General features: G+C 46.4%; 3 protein-coding genes across 9 annotated transcripts in view; all 3 read left to right on the top strand.

Annotated features, from left to right (window-relative positions):
* The first annotated feature begins 195 nt into the window (after positions 1-195).
* ccdc106b (coiled-coil domain containing 106b) lies at positions 196-3,707 on the top strand. 2 transcript variants are annotated; one of them, XM_017041131.2, is made up of 7 exons: positions 196-406; positions 1,068-1,208; positions 1,294-1,488; positions 1,696-1,863; positions 1,944-2,144; positions 2,254-2,414; positions 2,612-3,707. In XM_017041131.2, the coding sequence occupies exons 1-7, from the start codon at positions 358-360 to the stop codon at positions 2,765-2,767; spliced, it is 1,071 nt and encodes a 356-aa protein (XP_016896620.1). In that variant the 5' UTR covers positions 196-357; the 3' UTR covers positions 2,768-3,707. The 2 variants fall into 2 exon arrangements, with proteins under 2 accessions (XP_016896620.1, XP_008329093.1); XM_008330871.3 differs by having other exon boundaries at positions 1,291-1,488.
* On the top strand, positions 3,571-11,997 carry LOC103393786 (CCR4-NOT transcription complex subunit 3-like). Of its 6 annotated transcripts, none has more exons than XM_025064934.1 (19): positions 3,571-3,729; positions 4,394-4,444; positions 4,555-4,622; positions 4,698-4,772; positions 4,851-4,940; positions 5,020-5,148; positions 5,314-5,409; positions 5,869-5,997; positions 6,169-6,259; positions 6,345-6,478; positions 6,827-6,877; positions 7,126-7,993; positions 8,095-8,185; positions 8,392-8,536; positions 8,685-8,781; positions 8,956-9,181; positions 9,295-9,427; positions 9,514-9,639; positions 9,765-11,997. In XM_025064934.1, the coding sequence occupies exons 2-19, from the start codon at positions 4,420-4,422 to the stop codon at positions 9,861-9,863; spliced, it is 2,673 nt and encodes an 890-aa protein (XP_024920702.1). In that variant the 5' UTR covers positions 3,571-3,729; positions 4,394-4,419; the 3' UTR covers positions 9,864-11,997. The 6 variants fall into 6 exon arrangements, 5 of the variants coding, with proteins under 5 accessions (XP_024920702.1, XP_024920701.1, XP_008329097.1 ...); XM_025064933.1 differs by having other exon boundaries at positions 4,373-4,444; XM_008330875.3 differs by lacking the exon at positions 3,571-3,729 and adding an exon at positions 3,751-3,914.
* Positions 11,998-15,948: 3,951 nt separating this feature from the next.
* The window catches only part of shisa7b (shisa family member 7), an 8,371-nt gene continuing 3,788 nt past the window's right edge, over positions 15,949-20,531 (top strand). Inside the window, 7 exon segments of the mRNA XM_017041100.2 lie at positions 15,949-17,078; positions 17,080-17,298; positions 17,777-18,019; positions 18,168-18,284; positions 18,389-18,507; positions 18,617-18,685; positions 19,871-20,134. Coding sequence (XP_016896589.1) covers positions 16,933-17,078; positions 17,080-17,298; positions 17,777-18,019; positions 18,168-18,284; positions 18,389-18,507; positions 18,617-18,685; positions 19,871-20,134 — 1,177 coding nt within the window. The 5' untranslated portion in view covers positions 15,949-16,932.

Raw genomic sequence — 20,531 nt, 5'->3', positions numbered from 1 at the left:
ATGAAATGTCGCCACCTGTTAGACTGGAGTTTCAATGACACCGTTGGGAAGTGAAAAGGTTGTGGTTTGGAACACGAATTATTCTGAAATGTTGTGAACGTGTGTGTGTGTGTGTGGGTGGGTGCCGTGCAGTGTTGCGCGTGCGCTGGTGCTTGAGCGTTTTTACATGGTGACGTCAGAGTAATCCGCTGTAAACCGCGCACCTGTGGTCCTTCACTCTGTATTACCCACGTATAAACACGAGTTCACACGGGCGACCAGGTTTAACCACGTTCACGCCGTTAATTACCCCGACATAAGTGAGTTTGACCGAGATTAACTGGCGTGATACCGGGATTATCACATAATCCTGAGTTTATGACGACCATGAATCCAGCCAACAGAGAGGAGGGTGAGAATCCTGCAGGTAAATCGCGTTTCCACTCGTTAGATAGAAACGTTAAACAATTCGTCCTAATCCTAATCCGTTCTGTGGATTTGAAAGTGAAATAAACAAAAATAAATAAATAAATAAATAAAAAAAATGACGTGAATAAAAATGAAAGAACTGTTTTAATCCGTTCTGTTTCAGGGATGTGATTTGGTTCTGGTTGTGGACAGAAACCGTCCTCTGATGTCGGTTGACATTTGTCCACTTCTGTCTGTGTTTCTGATGGATTCAAACACAAGTCGTAATCCCGCTGAATTATCCAGTCCCGCTCACTGACGCAGACGTAGTAATAACTGATTAACCGATTAGGTTAGGAAACGAAATGTTTGTGTCCTGAATGTGAAAACATTAAGAGTTACACGGCACCAACAGGTCATCACAGCATAGAGATTAGGATTAGAAGAGATTCAAATGATCAATATTTAACCAATGGGACAAACAATTACAACTGACTCCTCAGATTAGATCAGATTACGTCAGATTAGATCAGACAGTTGTTTCTTCTCGGGTTAGGGTTAGATTAGATCAGACAGTTGTTTCTTCTCATGTCGGATTATTAAATAATAAAATCATTAATGAGGCCCGTTGGTCAGACTGGAACAAAAAAACCTGACCTGGTCCTGTTCCCGCTCCTCAGAAGGATCAGGACCAGCAGGAGAAGGACCAGCAGCAGGTGGTCTGTACTTGGACGCATACGAAGTGTCTTTTCCACTGGAGCACAGTGTGGACAGGATGTCCTGCTACCATCACCTGGGCCAAGGTCAGCACCTGATGGACGGTACGTGTGATGATGATGATGTTTCTGTCATAGTTCCTGCCTGATGTCCAAGGATGTGTTTTTAGCTCCTCCCTTTTCTCAGCAGAGCCAGTGGGTGCAGAGCCCCCTCCCCCTCCTTACAGCCCCTTTATCCTGGTGTCCAACCTCCGCGCTCACCTCTACGTGGCTCTGGAGAAGAACAGCTGGCTGCAGAAACGGATCCAAGAGCTGGAGGAAGAACGCAACTTTCTGCGCTGTCAGTTGGACCGATTCATCATCAGCATAAGGAGCCCGGAGCCTGGTATGGTCCAAAAACACACAGACCAGGGTCCACAGAGAAGCAGTGATGGAGGCAGATGACCCCTGACCCTGCATGGTCAAGGGTCAGTCAGGTCATTGAAGTCAGCGCACAGGCAGCTGTTGATGAACTGCTGCCTCCATCAGTACCAGTAGAACCTCAGAGCAGTCACTGGTCACCTGACTCTTCTTCACTGTCGTCCATCAACAGACTGTTACACCAATGCCAAACGCAGCTTCAAAGCCCCGCCCCCCTGTCCGGTGCCTCCATCTTCCCCAATGACCACCAGGTCCGGGATGACCCTCAAACGCCTGCAGGGGACAGGACGGCAGAGCCGTTACAGAGGCCACGCCCATACCCAGACCATCAGTGTTCCAGGTGAGAACCTGAGGTGGCGCTGTCTACCTCTGTCTGTGCTGTGTTTCCTCCATTACTGACTGATGTTTGACTGTCTGCAGTGAAGCAAGAGTTCCACTTAGAAGAAGAGAAGTTCTACACTGAGAATGAGTTCATGGAGGATGAGGAGGACATGGAGGAGGAGGAAGAGGAGGAGGAGGACTTGACAGCAGAGAGGGGTGTAAAGAAGAGAGGAGGAGGAGAGAGGAGGATGAAGATGAGGAGGGTCTTTACCATCACTCACAGCAGAGAGAGACAGAGAGGTGCAGCTTCTTCTTTGGTCTGCTGCCAGCAGGGGGCACCATGGCTGATCATCTTACCCGACAGCTACATAGCTAATATACGTTTCTGTCATTTATTTCCTTTCTTCAGTCAAAGATCCAGAGGGAGTTCTGATTCGCTACAAGAAGATCCTGTCCACCTATCAGAGGGTCCGTAGCATGTCCCGCGCTTTCCAGATCCACGGAGTGGACCGAAACACCATGGCCTCCACGTCTCCCATCGCCGAGCTGCTGCTGGTCGCTCCCGACAAGGTCTGAACAACACCGAACCTAGCCTAAACTAACCTAAACTAAACTGAACCTGTTCTAAACTAATACAGAGCCGAACTTGTTTAAACTTCTGTTGGATTTTGTCAGTGTCTGTCTGTATATACGTCTGTATATACACGTGTATATATACATAGTATATATACACAGAACCACTCTGTAGTGATGCTATATTCCTGCAGGTGGCAGAAGTGGGTGAATTTGAGGCCTCTAAGGAGAAACTGCTGGATTACGCTCGAAGATGCTACAGGATGATGGATGAAGTGACGCACGCAAAAGTCCAGAGCCTGAAGAAGATTCACAAACTGTTGCCGATCTCGTACCGCTTCAGGAACTGAGCCCAAGCGTAATCCCAAATAAATACTGGTCCCGACCTTAGATGTGGACCAGGTGTACGACATGAGTGAAGTTTATTTTGTTAACAACACGAAACTTTAGTTTTCTGTAGGTTATGGATGGACAGTCTGTCTGTCACCAGTCCGTTCTGTTCATTTCTGTTAGGGTTGGTTGTTAGGGTTAGGGTTTCTAACCACTCACTGTGGGGTTTTGGTGAAATGTATCAAATGAAGATGGTGATTTGTTCTTGTATGAAACCTGAGTTAAAACCAGTTAATCAATAGAAGTCTTTGTGTTTTGACTGTTACCATCCTTTCATCTGTGGATCCTTGTTAGTCATAGAGTTAACAGATTAAAACCTTTGAAAAACCTTGAAAGTACTTGAAATTGGCCTGCAAGAACACTGCTCTCCGGGCACTTGTGCTGCCCACTGCCCACTGATGGCTAAAACACAGCAGTGACATGTTGTGATCAGTGGGCTGTGTCTCCGGTGTTCTCGTTCAAATGTATTACGTCGAAGATTGTTTTTTTTTTGTTGCTGTGATTGTTTTTGTACAAAATGAAGGAAACTGTAACTCGGTAAATGACGCGCGAAAAGCCACAGATCAGAAGAAACTGCCGAGATTTTCTTCAGCTCTTCGGCACCCTCCTCTGGCCGTCGGTGGCACAGTCAGACCGGAAGTACTAAAACAGCCTGGTTGTGACGTTGGTGAAACAAGCGACGAGTCAGACCACAGCCACAATGAAGAACCAAACGAAAGCGGGGCCGGCCTTCAGTGAGCTGGGCTGATGTTAGGGGGCGGGGCTTCTCGGCGGCCATCTTGGTTGTGCAGAGGTGATTGTTTAGGGAAAACTGAAGATTTCCTGTAAAATCCAACTTTTTAGAAGAGCTGTGTGGGAGTAAAAGAAGGTGAAGAAAAATAACCGTGAGCCAAAAAAAAACAAACAAAAAAAAAAAACCCAGGTGAGTGGAGCGGAAGTGATGAAACACTCAGCCTCCCCCTCTTTTTCTCTTTTCCTCTGGACTTGTTTCTCTGGCCTCGAACAGCTAGCTCACCTTCGCCTCTTCCCGCTGCTATAAATAAGGCCAGAAAAGCTAAATAGGCCCGGACAAAAACACCGAGTGAGAATCGGGTCAGAACCACCGAGGTCTGTTTACTGAGGCGGCGTGGCTACGGCTACAGCTACATCATCATCATCATCGTCTTCTTCTATGTATATATATAGTTATATATATGAACTGCACGGTGCAACAATACACGTCTCTGTATTGAACCGTTCATTACCCTGGTCTGTGTTTTCTACGCTATAAATGTAGGTAATGTTATATTTATTTCATCAACTCCTGACGATGCACTCAGTGGGTCTGAGCTCGACTACTTCACCTTAGGCTGCGTTGTGGAGCGCAGATCCAGTCAGCTGTGCCCCCCCCTCCCCAACTATGGTGATGGGCTAAAAGAATAAAATAGAATAGTCTTTATTGTCATTGTAACACGGGGGTACAACGACTCTGAGCAGAGTTCACTTTTGGTGTTGAGTCACAGTGACAAGTCCACTTTCACTGACTGTGTGTGTGTGTGTGTGTGTGTGTGTGTGTGGTCTAACAGACATGTGTGTTTGCTACTCAGTGACAGTGACGGCATGAAGCTCAGTCATGGCTGATAAGAGGAAACTTCAGGGTGAGACTCTTCTGCAGAAACTGAAACTGTCTTCATGTTGTTAGGGCGCCACCTGCTGGTTTTGTTGATATTCAGTTTGGACCATTTTCTTCTTGTTTGTTCTGTGACAGGGGAAATAGATCGATGTCTGAAGAAAGTTGCAGAAGGAGTGGAGCAGTTTGAAGACATCTGGCAGAAGGTCAGGGGTTCGAGTTCCCCAAAAGAACAAGAACCTTCTGTGTTGAACTCACTTTGATCTTTTCTTCTTCTGCAGCTACATAACGCAGCCAACGGCAACCAGAAGGACAAGTATGAAGCAGATCTCAAGAAGGAGATTAAAAAACTACAGGTACACACACACATACACACACACACACAGTGTGTATCCTCATCTTCCTCACCCTGATCTTCGTCTTCTGGTCTTCAGCGTCTCCGTGACCAGATCAAGACTTGGGTGGCATCCAATGAGATCAAAGACAAGCGTCAGCTGGTAGAGAATCGTAAGCTGATTGAGACGGTGAGCAGAAGTGAGGTGAACACACTGCCCCCTGTGGAAGGAGAAGTGATAAGCACATCTCATCTCTGTTGGTTTGCAGCAAATGGAACGTTTCAAAGCCGTGGAGAAAGAAGCCAAGACCAAGGCCTACTCTAAGGAAGGACTGGGTTCGGCCCAGAAGGTGGATCCAGCTCAGAGGGAGAAGGAGGAAATGGGGGTGTGGCTTAATGTGAGCAGCAGGATGACATCATTATAAAGAGATAGAAGATTAATGTTTCAGAATAATCACTTCTTACATGTAAACAGCATGTTTTTGGAAGGACCCAAATTGAAAATTGAGTTTTATTTTGAAAGGACACAAACCAGAGTTGTTTTTGTCCATGTTGGTTTTAAGAACACCATCGACACACTGAACATGCAGGTGGACCAGTTTGAGAGTGAGGTGGAGTCTCTGTCGGTCCAGACCAGGAAGAAGAAAGGAGACAAGGAGGTGAGTGGGCCACGACCTCTGACCCCTCCTCCTGTGGTCAAATTCTGGATCTGTCAAACCTGCGTTGTTTTTTAAGTTGAATTCTCAGAGAATTCAACTTCAAAAATGTGTGAAAGGAGATCAGGGTCAAAGGTCAAGTAAAATGCACAAACACAAACAGTGGAAATAGAGTTGTCACCTGAAACATGAAGAAAAACCCGAGTGACAGAGTGAAGGGATTAAATATTGAAATGTGAAGCTGTGCATGTGATGCGTTCAGGCACTGTGTGAATTTGCGTTTGTTTTCTCTGTAAATTCTTAATGTGTTTTCTTGATGATTAATTTATTTACGTCAGTATTTGTTAGTCTGAAATAAAAAAGCAACAACATAGCAGATAAAACAGGAAGTTGATTCAGAGACTAAACTGAGGTGTGTTTGTATTTGACCCCCCCTTCCTACCCTCCCCCCGTCTCCTGTAGAAACAGGAAAGGATTGAGGAGCTAAAGAAGCTGGTGGAGAGACATCGGTACCACGTCAGGATGCTGGAGACCATCTTGAGGATGCTGGACAACGACTCAGTGCAAGTGGAGGCCGTCAAAAAGATCAAGGTTGGCTGTAATCTTCATCATCACCAAACATCACCATCATCATCACCAAACATCATCATCATCACCAAACATCACCAAACATCATCATCATCATCACCAAACATCACCAAACATCATGGTCCCTGGGCTGTAGAGGCTTCTGTTTCATCTGTCTCTTCTTTCTTCTCTCAGGATGACGTGAATTATTACCTGGACTCATCACAAGATCCATACTTTGAGGAGAACGAGTTCCTTTATGATGACCTGGACCTTGAAGACACTTGTAAGTGGAGACCATGAACCAGGACTTCTGGTCTCTTTTGGTCCAGATTGGTTGGTCTCTGATTCTGCTGATCTACTTCCTACAGCTCAGTCTCTGGTGGCCACGTCTCCACCTGGACACTCTCACTTAGAGGAGGAGATCTTCCAGCACTCCAGCAGCACACCTACCTCCACCACCTCATCCTCGCCGACCCCCCTCTCACCTGCCACCTGCGCTACCGTACGAGACCTTCTAACAAGTCTCTGACAGATATATATATATATTTATATATCAGGGGTCCCCAACCTCTGGTCCAGGGACCGGTGCTGGTCCGTAGGTCATTTGGGACTGGGCCTTAGTGGGACACTGAAAAGAAGTACTTAATCTGGGAATGTTTTGAAACAACAGGTCAAAGGTTGTTCTGATACTAACAGAACTAAGTCTAAAAGAGGTTTGTTTTGAAAAATTCTTCAATAATAGCCTGGTATTATATATGTGTATATGTATTTGTATTGGTATGTGTGACTGTTTGATCTCATTCAGAATATTTTGAGTTCAGTTCTAACTCATGTGTTTTTGTTCCGTCAGGAGAACTCAGAGGACGATAAGAAGAGAGGACGACGTTCTACTGACAGTGAGGTGAGTCAACTACTCTGTGATTGGCTGTTCATGTGGGACAGGCCGTCACTCTATGGTCCCAGACTGAATATATGTGTCAGTATATACTGTACATGTGTGTGTATAATATATAACTGTACATAATGTTATATTTATTTGATCAACTCCTGACGATGCACTCTGTGGGTCTGGGCTCGACTACTTCACCTTAGGCTGCGTTGTGGAGCGCAGATCCACTCAGCCGCGTTCCGTCTTGTTTCTTTTTTCAGTCTCCTTTGAATAACGGAAACCCCTCACCTTCATCGTCCTCCTCGTCCTCGTCCTCCGTCTCAGGTCCCACCTCCTCCTCCCTCGTCTCCATGGCGTCCAGTGGAGACGTGGGGGTCATCATCTGTAACACCTCAGCCGGCAGCTACGGCAGCGCCACCCAGCAGCTTCCACTGCAACAACAGGCCATACCCTCAGTTAGTTCCCCCTCCTGTGCAGCTCCTCCCACCTCCACCGACCATCCAACCTCCTTCATCGACCATCCAACCTCCTCTGCCTCGTTCACACACAGTGCCAGCACTCAGGGCCCCGCCACCTCTAACTCACAGGCTCCTTTAGGGCCACCAACCTCCAACAGCTTTGGTCTAGCTCTGGGTATGGGCCTGGGGAAGAGTCCCCCCTCCAGTCCCATGTCCGGGGGCCTGGGTTTAACAGGGATGCCGGCGTCCCTGAGTTCCCTGTCTGGTCTCCTGTCCAGCTTCACACCGTCTCCATACGCTCAGGCCGTGGCCTCAGGGAACATGGTTCCTCTGGGCGGAGCCAGCACCTCCACCAGCCTTAAACCCGCCGGTTGCAAGAGCAGCAGCATGGCGGTTGGCGGACCAACCTCTTCATCGACAGGACTGTTGGGCTCGACCGCTGGTCCCATCGGCTCAGCAGTTCTGAGTATGGGCTCCAGCCAGACCATGGTCCACGGGTCTTCTCTAATGTCACCCAGTCCTGTAGGTGGTCTCGCACCAGAAAGTGGAGTCGGAGTCATCGGTACCAGTGGAGGCAGCTGCTCTGGAACACAAGGAGGCGGAGTCATCGGAGGATCCTCGACCCTCTCTGTTCGACCTGCAAGTGAACAGAAGCAGAACGGAGGAACCAGTGAGTACCAGTTCCCCTCGACCAAACTTCCAGATGTGGATTATCAGATGTCCGGGGTTTTAAAAGGCCATGGTTCTATGTTTGTCTCCACCTGGTGGCAGGTTACAGTGCGGTGGTTGCTGACTGCGTAGCAGACGTGTCCCTCAGAAGCAGCAGCCAGTCGTTGTCTCTGACCTCACCAACCAGTCAACAGTGTGTATTCACAGACGTAGATCTTTTTTTTTACCACTAGATGTCACTGATTGTCATACGGTGGACTTAAAATGACAGCATTAGGAGTCAGGATGGTCGATAGTCCCTCTCTGACTCTGCCCTTTCTGTCTGTCTGTATCTCTGACTCCCTGCCTCTCTCCATGTCTGTCTCTCTGTCTCTGACTCTCTCCCTGTCTGTCTTTCAGTAAGGACACCAGTCCAACTTTACTCGGTTCCATCTCGTTGTCATCCAGTTCTTCGTCTCCCTCCTACAGTGAAGCTAAAGCAGTCGGTGCTAGCAGTCTCCTGAATGGACCAATGTCCTTCTCCAAGTCTGCTGACATCATCAAGGTGAGACAATCAGACTCGTTGTGAGGGAGGAGCTTAAATCTTTCCAGTTTTTTCTACAAAGCACTGGGATGAGGTTTTTAACAAACTCAAACTTTTTTCTGACCGTATGATGTGCTGTTTTCCCATGATCCTCTGGGTGTGTCTGCAGCCTCAGGAACCGCTGTGCAGCCTTAAGTCCATGGCTGAGAGAGTAGCCCTCATTTCAGGGATGGAGGGGGATGTGTCGTCACTGCACCTGACTCCAGGTAAGACCTGCAGGTGGACACTGGAGGTGGACCGGAGAAGGTCAACATAACACAAACTGACCACTGGAGGCAGCAGTGGACCAGCAGCTTCTGGTTCTTCTCCCCATCGTTTTCCTGGAGATCCTGACCTTACCTTGTCCTCCTCCTCCTCCTCTTTGTCTTTCTCCTTCTAAGCCCTGTTTCCTAGCAGCAGCGCCACCAACAGCGCTATGGTGGTGTTGTCTTCACCAGTTCTTCCATCAGCTCCTCAGTCGTCTCTGTCCGAGGTGAATGTCCCTCCGTCTCTGGGGGTCTGTCCTCTGGGTCCGCTCACCCTCTCCAAAGACCACCAGTACCAACAGGCCATGGAGGAGGCGGCGTGGATACACATGCCCCACCCATCTGACTCTGAGAGGATCAGGTGATGTGGGACTTCCTGTGGTGGTCAGACCATGACATGTCTTCAGTGTGACCTGACTCCTTGTGTCCTTCTGCTGACCATCTGTGTTTCTTCTGCGTCCTCTGCTTCTACAGGCAGTACCTAATGAGAAACCCTTGTCCCACACTGACTTTCCACCAACAGGTGCCTCCACCTCAGTGTGACACGGTGGAGTTCTACCAGAGACTGTCCACCGAGACACTCTTCTTCATCTTCTATTACCTCGAGGTAGGTCTGTGGAGCACACCAGAAGAAGACCAAGAGCTCATGTTGACCATGTTCCCGTGGACTTCATCTCCACTGTGTGTTTGCAGGGAACCAAAGCCCAGTATCTGGCAGCTAAAGCTCTGAAGAAACAGTCCTGGAGGTTTCACACCAAATACATGATGTGGTTCCAGAGGCATGAAGAACCCAAGACCATCACCGATGAGTTTGAGCAGGTTCATCTCCCAGAACATTGGTCTTTCTGATACTGTCATCCAAAGACTACAGATGTTTCCTCTTACTCCTCCTCTTTCTTTCCCTCCTCCATCTTCTGGACACTGATGTTCCTCTCTGTTCTTAGGGAACCTACATTTACTTTGACTATGAGAAGTGGGGCCAAAGGAAGAAGGAAGGGTTTACCTTTGAGTACCGATACCTGGAGGACCGGGACCTGCAGTGACCTGAGGAAGGCCTGGAGAGATCAGAGACCAGTTGGACCATGGACATGGTCCACAGAAATGGAAGGCTGATCCAGAGGGCTGCAGTTTTCAGTCCAGACCTGATACTGGCTCAAGTCCCAACCTGTTCTAGGTCCAGGTTCAGACATTATTTGAATTCAGTTATTTGGACCAAAGATATTTCGGCCTTCTTCCAACCCGACCAGTTGTACCAGAGGTCCAGACCATGACCAGTACCTTTTGTGTTTTTCAGAACCATTGAAATATATGTGGTCATTTCATTAGGAACAAATGATCCAATCACACAGCTCCACCAGAACAGAGGCCAAAACCATTCCAGCCCCCACCAAGTCCAGGGGCTCAGGACCCAGAAGAACCTCATAGTCCACCTGGTTCACACTCACCACAGCCTGGACCTCAGTCTTTAGGGGTCCGGTTCTTGAAGTGGTCTTAGTACTAACTCAGAGTTAGTTAACTCCGTATTAGAGGGAACTCTGATCCGTAGCAGTTTTAAGGTCCTTCAGTCTGACTTAATCAGTCAGTAATCAATATACAGGGCGTGTCCGTTTTTTGAGGAGTCTGTGACGTCACAGCTCAGTTGGTGAGAAGAAACTGACGTCAGGAGAGAATCCTGAGACCACGACTGGATATTTTAGAACTCCCTTTAATTAGTCTTTTATTAGAGCGTTTCCGTTTTTCTTCTGTTATAAAACTGATTCGATTCTCCGCCTACATTTCATTTGTTAAACTCATCGTAGTCGTGCTCTTAGCTCGGAGCAAATACATCATATTGCATTTCATTTTCACCAACAGTCGTTTCCTTTATGACGTCGGTGATGCTGGGAACGTATTGGAGGTAACGGTGTGTCGATGTGGGCGGAGCCTTGGTGTTGATCTGGAACACAGACCTCCAGCAGTGTTAGTGTTAGTTTGACGTTGGTCCATCACTACAGCAACACGTCAGCAAAGAGACTGATCTCCAGTAGGGGGCACCACTCAGACTTAACTCAACTCAGGCTTCAGAGAGCTAATTGTAATCCGCTTTTGTGAAACCGGAAAGTCAGAGTTGGACAGCCCCGGCTTCAGGAAGCCAGAGCTGTGGCATTAACTGTTTCGTTAGTTCCGTGAGTCGGCTTCAAGAAACGGACCCCGGACCAGACTGAGCCAAACCTGAATCATGAAGAACCATCAGGATTATATCCAAACAAATATGTGAGATGGAGTCAGACAGAACCTGTGGTTCTGCTGGTTCTGGTTCTTCTGAACCCACTTGTTAGTTTAGACCTATGTTTTTCTAACCCTAACCTGAGAATGGGGGGAGGGGCAAAATGTAGTGGGACTTTCTCTGATCCAGGCCCGGACTCTTTCCACAGATCTTGATGTTCTTGGAGCAGAACCTGAGTTAGCTCGTGAAAATAGGTTCCATGGTTATCAGTGATAATGTCCTGGATCAGTTCTGAGTAAGTGGATGGGGAGCTGGGTTTATGTCAGGCTGGACCCCCCCAGGTCTGAGGAGCTGCGGTGACGCCGTCCCCCTGGACCACCGTTTAATTCAGGGAATCTGAGAATAAAAGCACCAGCACTGGTCTGAGGCTAACAATGAAGCTAACGGACCAACGACAGTGACGACGACAACCACGATGACAGTTTTTCAAATGTTCAAGGTTTTGTTTTTTTTCTGTCTCTCGTTGTTGAGACGGCAGCTTCAGAACAGTATTTTAGGCTCCTCCCCTTCATCCTCCGACCTTCAGTGTTGGATGTCTTCAGATTTGCATATCAAGACTCCGCCCACTCTGGAGGATCCGTTTTTGTCTCAGGAAGTTTTTGTGAATCCACAGCACAAACAAACCCACAACTTTTCTGTTTCAGTTTTTAAAAATGATTTTTGATGTTTGGAGGAACATCTTTATATTTGATATTTTAAAATTTGTCTTGTATCCTTGACATTTTTTATTTCAGAGAAATACTGTTTTTTTATAAAAGAGGTTTTGTTTTAAATGTGAATGTGTAAAAATCTTAAACTCCTTTTTGTTTTTGGTTTGTGGGCGGAGGTAAACAGTAAATAATGAATGAATAAAGGTTGTAAAATATTTAAGATTTACTCGTCGGGAAATTAAACTTGATTTAAATGTTGAATTTTTTATCTAAAAGCAAAATGTATAAAATATGACAGAATTGGTCTTTTCAGAACAAATGCAGTGAAAAGTTGAACCAAAGGAAAACAGCCATGGACCGTAAAAACAGCACCACCTTCCGACAATCAGCTGAACTGCGGCTTCTTTTAGTGCTGATGCCGCTGAACATACAGTATGAAATAAAGAATTAATGAGGCTTTTATGGACAACAAGTGTTTCGGCATCAGAAAGAAAACCCATTAACGACCTCTTAACTGTTGAGGTTAAAGGTCAGTGAATCGTTAAATCATTCAGAGTTAAAACCAGTGCATAGCAGAACTTTTGTTCTTGTAAGTTCTCTATTTCACCTCATTTCAATCGTCCTATGCATTTATACATAAATATGTACAGTACATATATAAATACTAAGGGGAGGGGCGCGGTCTCCCCCTGGACAAACTGCACTTCACTCTCACATATTTACACTAACACGTCACGACAATGAACTTTCTGTTTTAATACATTTTACATCCGGGTTTTCATCACTCCGTTTTCCCAGACTTGGAACCGGACCTGGACTTAGAATTTTGTTGGATCCAGTCTTTGGTTGTGAGCTCTGCTGTTCCACGACTGGCTGGTTTCAAGCCACTGATTGGCTGACGGCTCCCTGTGTTGCTTCCGACCAATCAAAGACCAGTCAGAGCAGGAGGTTCAGCGGACCTGACAGAGAGCAGCCAGTGTTGAGTCTCTGCAGCGACAGAAAACGTGAGGAGGTTAGCTAAGGAGAATTTAAACAGATAAAAACCTGCTGCTTTTTTTCAACGCTTTATTTTTGACTCGGAGAAGATTTTACTAATTGTATTTTTTTTATGGATAAAACAGTTTCCTCCGATCTGAGGTGGAATCATCACCGGGAATCATCACCAGGAATTCGAATCAGGATTCATCTAAACAGAGAGAGAAACGTGAAAGTCACTCACAGGTAAAAACAAAAAACCATGAAAACAGTCCGGATCCGGGATCGATGTTGACTTTTATTGGCCGCGGATTGAAAAACGTGTCGCAGTTTTTCCTTCAGATTCAGTGATTTTTGTTGGTGTCTGAGTGAGAGGAGCATCATTTTGATCTTCATCATTGGCAGAATAGTGAGGAGAGCAGTGTCTCCATCATTCCCTGCCTCCTCTGATCAGATGGAAATGAAGAAATATAGGCTCCATCTGTATCTGCTGCAGAGGCGCTGTCTTCATATTATCACATGCATGCGCTCACATGTACACGCAAAGCGGCATGACGAGCGATGTTTCATTTGATTCAAACAAATCCGCTTCCATTTCGTTTCTCAATCACCAGGTTTTTCACTTAGTGTTTTAAACAAAGGGTGAGTATTTGCGTGCGTGCGCGTGCGCGCTCGCCCGCTCCAGTGCTTCGGAAACCACAGGTTACAAAAAACACGGAGGAGAAAAAAAACCCTTAAATTTGACTTTTATTTCAATCTTAATCTCAGTTTTACTGTTAAAGACCAAGACAATAATCCAAAAATGAACCAAGCTGTGTCTCCATGACGACCATTAGACCAGAACGCACTCAGCATACACACACCTTTCATGCCAAGGCAGAAATACTGCAGCTAAGTGCACTGCTGCTTCGCTGTCATTTGTTCTCACACACGTCCAAACAGAAAATCTGCTATTCCATTTCAGCCACACGGCGGCGCCGATAACCATCGCTGAGTTCAAATCATTTTTTTAATATAATGTCCTTTGTTTAGAGTTACCATATTGACAAAAATGACCACAAGAGGCAGCAAAGGACCGACAGCTCATGCGTCATTGTGAGCCGAAATAACTCTAAGGACTGGTCTGTGGTCTAAAATCACTGATTTTCTCCACTGACTTTGGTCTGAACTAAAATCTCTGATTTTCTCCATGGACTTTGGTCTGAACTAAAATCTCTGATTTTCTCCATGGACTTTGGTCTGAACTAAAATCTCTGATTTTCTCCATGGACTTTGGTCTGAACTAAAATCTCTGATTTTCTCCATGGACTTTGGTCTGAACTAAAATCTCTGATTTTCTCCATGGACTTTGGTCTGAACTAAAATCTCTGATTTTCTCCATGGACTTTGGTCTGAACTAAAATCTCTGATTTTCTCCATGGACTTTGGTCTGAACTAAAATCTCTGATTTTCTCCATGGACTTTGGTCTGAACTAAAATCTCTGATTTTCTCCATGGACTTTGGTCTGAACTAAAATCTCTGATTTTCTCCATGGACTTTGGTCTGAACTAAAATCTCTGATTTTCTCCATGGACTTTGGTCTGAACTAAAATCTCTGATTTTCTCCATGGACTTTGGTCTGAACTAAAATCTCTGATTTTCTCCATGGACTTTGGTCTGAACTAAAATCTCTGATTTTCTCCATGGACTTTGGTCTGAACTAAAATCTCTGATTTTCTCCATGGACTTTGGTCTGAACTAAAATCTCTGATTTTCTCCATGGACTTTGGTCTGAACTAAAATCTCTGATTTTCTCCATGGACTTTGGTCTGAACTAAAATCTCTGATTTTCTCCATGGACTTTGGTCTGACAGGAGAGGTTTCCATGGTCTGTCCACAGTACGTCTATCTACACCGTAGTTTTTCTGGATGTGCTCCACCTTGTGGCAGCTAAATGACTGTGTCAGCTTTAGAAAATCACTCAGTTTTCTGTGTGTGTGTGTGTGTTTCATTCTTGGACCTAAGGCCACAGAGAAAAGTCATTGATTTTCTCAGTGACACAGGAACTGCTTTTCTAAAACAGAGAAGCCACAGAAGAACACAGTTGGACTCAGTGATGGAGGCACACACACACACACACACACACACACACACACACAGAGAGAGAGAGACTCACTGACTTCTGTACTTTTTCTTCTTCTGTCACAGAGTCGAGTCCTGCGAACTGAGAGCAAAGGTGAACTTTACTGAAGGTGGTGTCCAATCAGATCTGTAGTCCTGGAACTTCAGACACAATTCTTCTGGATCCTTCTACCAAAGAACAAGAACAACATCTGGATTCAAGAACTTCACACCATCCCCATCCAGAAACCGGACTGTCTTTGTCCAGGAACAATCTTCAATCATCAGAAGTTCCTCAGTTTTCTCCGAAGTTCTATCAGTACCAGAACCGATCTGCCGTGACCTGGAGATGTTCTGATTTCTTGGCCCTGTATCTCATCACTGCAGGAGTTTGACGACTCTTTGAAGCCCCCTGCTGGTGCTGCTGGTACTGTATGTTTCTTTTCCAGGCATGATCCACCAATCGTTTTCCCTTCTTCTTCCAGTTCCTCTGTCATTTCACGTTGCCTCCAGAGGGTGGCACTGTTCTTCCCTGCTGCTGCTGTCGACCCCAGGGAATCTCCTTGCCTTGGTCTCCGAGTCGTTCTTCTGAGTGGAACTTCCAGCCTTCACTGTCTTTACACTGAGCTAAAGCCATAGTGACCACATGACTGGTCACATGACCAGCAGCTGCCATGTTTGATGACCAGGCAGCATAAGCACACACACATACATCAGGGAGTGGCCACTGAGCAGGAGCTGAAACCTTTGACTTGGTTCTTCCTCAGTTCAACGGATGAATCCTGAAACTTTCATGTTCCTGTGGGCGGAGCCTCGCTGTCCCACCAGAACAGGGTCCAAACCCTCCTTTGTTCTCTTCTGTTGGGTCAAACTGAACTCAGAGCAGAGACACACAGGCGAGGAAATCAAACACACTCCAGTTTAGAGTTTGGTTATCCCTGGTACCGATGATTTGTGTTTCTGTGTCTCGCACCAACCTTTAGATGTGAACATCTCTTTAATTCCAGACTTCAGTCTGAGCCTTAGAACGTCATCATCACAGGAAGTCCCACCATCATCACAGGAAGTCCCACCATCATCACAGGAAGTCCCACCATCATCACAGGAAGTCCCACACAGGAAGTCCCACCGGAAGTCCCACCATCATCACAGGAAGTCCCACCATCATCACAGGAAGTCCCACCTTCCTCCTGCTGACGTTTGAATGACAAAAGTGCCAAAGCTCAAACAAAATCACTTCCAGCTCCAAAGTTTACAGAAAATGTTTACAACTTTTTAATTTTCAGTGTAAATTGTCACAACTTCCCTCTGTCTCCTCCTCCTCTGGTTTTTTTTAGGAGGGTTGAGATTCCATGTAGACTTCAGTAAATATTTTTCGGGAAATAATTCACTGCCTGTTTTTAAAGAACTTTTTATCAAAAATCTTCTGCCTGAACCTTTTTATTAACAGCCAATAACAACCCAGTGTTTACGAAAACTGCTGACTGGTACATTCATTGGAGGAGGAGAGACTGGAGCACCTTCACCATATGAAGGACCTTCTGACAGGAAGTCACTCCCCTACACAGGAAAGGATCACAGAACCAGCCTTTTTTTAGCTTTAGACTTATCAGACCTTGGACTCTTCAGACCTTGGACTCTTCAGACCTTGGACTCTTCAGACCTTGGACTCTTCAGACCTTGGACTCTTCAGACCTTGGACTCTTCAGACCTTGGACTCTTCAGACCTTGGACTCTTCAGACCTTGGACTCTTCAGACCTTGGACTCTTCAGACCTTGGACTCTTCAGACCTTGGACTCTTCAGACCTTGGACTCTTCAGACCTTGGACTCTTCAGACCTTGGACTCTTCAGACCTTGGACTCTTCAGACCTTGGACTCTTCAGACCTTGGACTCTTCAGACCTTGGACTCTTCAGACCTTGGACTCTTCAGACCTTGGACTCTTCTGACCTTGGACTCTTCGAACCTTGGACTCTTTAGACCTTGGACTCTTCGGACTTTGGACTCTTCAGACCTTGGACTCTTCAGACCTTGGACTCTTCGAACCTTGGACTCTTCAGACCTTGGACTTGTCTTCGGACCAGTTCTCATCTGATCGTCTGTAGAACGTTGTGCAGCTATGAGGTCAAAGAGAACTCCAAATCCTAGAAGGAGGCGTCGCTGGTCCTTTGCTCTTCTGCTCCTCTTTTGGTTTTCTCTTTCCACCAGTCGTGTCCGTGCAGTGGACGGTGACGTCAGAACCGTGGCAGCTAAAACCACCTCCACCCCCTTCCTTTAAGCCGCCGCCCACTGGACCAAAGGCGGAGCTGAAGAAGGCGGAGCTGGAGAATGAAGAAGACGGCCCCATCAAGGCCCAGCTCTTTCCTAGGCCCCTCCCACAGACCATGTTGCCAAGGAATGTAACCGCCGACGCCCTGAAGCCCCCACTGATGCCAGCACAGGTGGCTCCGCCCCCCAGACAGCTGGTGGATGTGGACGTGTGCAGGTAAGGCAGCAACCTTTATCCTGACATTTCTTGACCACCATGTTAATATAATTATGTCATATATTTCACTACTTACTGGGAACATATTAGTACTACTACTGTACTAGTAGTAGTACTACTACTGTACTAGTAGTAGTACTACTAAAGTACCTCCTTCATTTAAATCATTTAAATAAGTGTTTGTTTTGAAATGAGTTTCCAAATGAACTGAAAGATTAGTTGACCAGGTTTAAATGAGTCCGACTTCAGAGCTGATGTAGAACCTGGACTAGTGTCAGCTGTCACTGGGTCTCAGGAACAGACCGGTTTCTGCCACTCCCTCCAGGATTAGGATTAGAAATAGAACTAGATATTTGAAACTGGAGTTTGGAAAGCCAGGCTTTGGTACTTAACTAGTTCTTAACTGGATCCATCCAGAACCCCGTCCCTGTTTCAGGTGTAGCTGGGGGTTCAAACACCTTTGACCTTTGTCTCTTAGGGGCTACTTTGATGTGATGGGACACTTTGACTCCACCTTCAACTGCTCCAAAGGAAGCTACATCTACTGCTGCGGAACCTGTCACTATCGGTTCTGCTGCGAGCACCAAAGGAATCGACTGGACCAGGACTTGTGTACGAACTACAAGTCTCCACACTGGCTGGACCCACAGGTTCCTGTTATTGTTCCCACTCAGAACAAACCTGATCCGGACTTTGAGACACTGCACCAGCAAAACAGCAGGTAAAAAGAACCGGAACGAGAACCGACCATTCTCTGGTGTTAGGATTAGAACAGCAACAATAAAGAAAGTAGGAAATCAGAGTCCGCTCTGTGATTGGTCAGAAACCAGTGATCTGTGTCCAAACGTTGTGGTCACCTGTCTCCTCAGTACGGCCTACGTGATCGGAGGAGTGATCTCCTTCACGGTCGTGGTGGCGGTCGGCGTCAGGATCGCCTTCAGTAAAGTCACACGTCGTCCTCGGAACAGAGACGTGAACGTTCCGAGGTAAAGTCATGGATGGGGATGAGAACGGAGAACGGAGAAGGTATTTGGCTCCACCCTTATGATCCTCTTCTTCTCCTCCTCCTCCTCCTCCTCCTCCTCCTCAGGTCTCTGGTGGACATCCTGCGTCATCAGTCCAGTCCAGTGCAGCAGCAACTGAGGAACAACGCCACCTGTGTGTCAAAAAGCCTCTATACGCCAGTGTTGCAGAGTAAAGACAACCGCAGTGAGTTAGTGAACCCCGCCCCCGCCGCCGCCCCTGCCTTCTCTCCACCCCAGGTCTCTCTGCAGGTCTGCTCTCTTGTCACTCCTTGTCCATTCTGTTCTCTTTGCAGCCAGGAAGGTGTTACACCATTTTAGCCAGCAGGGGTCAGGGTCCAGCCCCAAACATACTGCTAGCATTGGTAAGACTTTTGTATCAGCAGCCTGGCAGCGAGCCAGAAGTATGGATACACCCCCCGCCCCCCGCCCTCTGGCCCTCGAGCTGTGTCCTCTGTGTGTGCGTCCTCCTGATGTGTCTGTGGATTAAAGAGACAGTTCAGGGTTTTTACAGTTTCATCAGACACAAGCAGAGAATTGACTGTGTGAGCACCGGTCCAAAGTTCCGGTGGGTTCTAAGGAGTCGTGGTTCCTTCTTTAGCGGTTCCCTTCCTTTATTTGAACTCATAGGGACACAGTTGCTGCTGGTACAACGCTGCCTCCTGTGTTTCCGAGGTAAATGGCAACAAGTGAGGTTGAAGGGGTTGGGTGTGCGGGAGGTGGGGGCATGGGTTAGGGTTAGGGTTAGGGTTAGGGCAGGACTGGGGTAAGGTTAAAACTTAAAAGAATCACTTTCAAATCCACCATAGACTGGATCATGATTGACATCAGTTGTGATGCTGCCTCCTCCTCCTCCTCCTCTGAAATCTGTCATCAAAAATCAACAACAGTGACTTCAAGTCAGTGGCCTGGGGTGTAGTTCTCTCCTCGGCCTCTGGTGTCGTTCTTCTTCAACAAATCCACATCATAATAAAGAATCTGTTTTCTAACCCTGATGATGCACTATAACCAACAACTCATGTTGCCATGACAACATCATGACATCGTGAGTTCGTCATCATCCTGTGGTCTTCAGATCAGTTCAGTGACTGTCGTCACAATCCTGTTCCATCTTTACCTTTAACTAATGACCAAGAAGTCCAGTCGGTCCGGTCCAGAATGTCCGCTGGACATGAGATTTTGAAGATGATGTCATCAAACACGTTAGCCACGCCCCCACACTGTTCCTCTTATGTAAGATACAAGTCATTGTGTTTGTGTGTGTGTGTGTGTGTGTGTGGTGCAAGTAGTATTTATAGATGTTTCCATGGTGACCACAGACACTCAGGGCTGACCCTAACCCTTCCTTCAGTTTCTCCTCATTTTATTCTGTTTTTCATCTTCTCTCCTCCCCTGATTCCTCTTTGACTCCTTCTGTTTCTCCTTCTTCTTATTGGAGCCGTTTTTTTGTTTTTGTTTTTTACAGCTTTTCTTGCATCAGTCACTGCCTTTTCAAATGATTTGTGATATTCTTCTCCTTTCCCACTGTCTTCCCTTTGTTTCTCCTCCAGAGCGTGGAGTTCGAATGAACAACACTCCTCACCTGTCCTCCGGTCCCTCTCTGCTCTCCAGCAGCAGCAAAGCTCATGGGATGGGAACCAACTTTATGAGCAGTGCTGGTCCTGGTCCTGGTCTTGGTCCTGGTGTGTGACACTTGAACAACAGTTGTCATTCTTCCTTCTCTCACTCCTTTCACAACCTGAATCAGCTTCCACCATCGTACGAAACCGTCATGAAGCCTGAGATCAGTCGCTACAGTTCTCTGAAAAAGCTGGGTGAGTGTGTGTGTGTGTGTGTGTGTGTGTGTGTGTGTGGGGGGGTGTGAGCAGGATGTTTTTTTATGTACTTTTTTGTTTTGATATTGTTGAGGATGCTGCCACCTACAGGAGATGACTGTCATCAAACCCCACATGTAAGGCAGGGGCTAAACTGATCTATCAATACTAAAAATATTTGCTATTTAAACTGAACTCTCTTTATATATACAGTATATAGTAATACTGCAGTAGTGTTTTATTTGGCCACAGACATGTCGACAGCAGAAATAGCTGTTGCTCTAATAAATAAATGGTATTGTAAATAATAAGTAAACAGTTTGGCCGCCGTATTGCAATATATATATATATATATATATATATATATATATATATATATATGTGATATTTTGCGCAC

Source organism: Cynoglossus semilaevis, chromosome 18 (assembly GCF_000523025.1).
Source record: "Cynoglossus semilaevis isolate Cse_v1.0 chromosome 18, Cse_v1.0, whole genome shotgun sequence".
NCBI lineage: Eukaryota > Metazoa > Chordata > Actinopteri > Pleuronectiformes > Cynoglossidae > Cynoglossus > Cynoglossus semilaevis.
The sequence above is the reverse complement of the archived record's forward strand: the minus strand, read 5'-3'. Positions and strand labels throughout refer to the sequence as shown.

Excerpts from the sequence above, each read along its gene's own strand:
- ccdc106b (XM_008330871.3), top strand. The coding sequence starts at position 358 with ATGACGACCATGAATCCAGCCAACAGAGAGGAGGGTGAGAATCCTGCA. Across the intron at positions 407-1,067 it reads GGAGGGTGAGAATCCTGCAG|AAGGATCAGGACCAGCAGGA; the intron begins GTAAATCGCGTT and ends CCCGCTCCTCAG. Across the intron at positions 2,415-2,611 it reads TGCTGGTCGCTCCCGACAAG|GTGGCAGAAGTGGGTGAATT; the intron begins GTCTGAACAACA and ends ATATTCCTGCAG.
- LOC103393786 (XM_025064934.1), top strand. The coding sequence starts at position 4,420 with ATGGCTGATAAGAGGAAACTTCAGG. Across the intron at positions 6,260-6,344 it reads CCTGGACCTTGAAGACACTT|CTCAGTCTCTGGTGGCCACG; the intron begins GTAAGTGGAGAC and ends TACTTCCTACAG. Across the intron at positions 8,186-8,391 it reads ACCTCACCAACCAGTCAACA|TAAGGACACCAGTCCAACTT; the intron begins GTGTGTATTCAC and ends TCTGTCTTTCAG.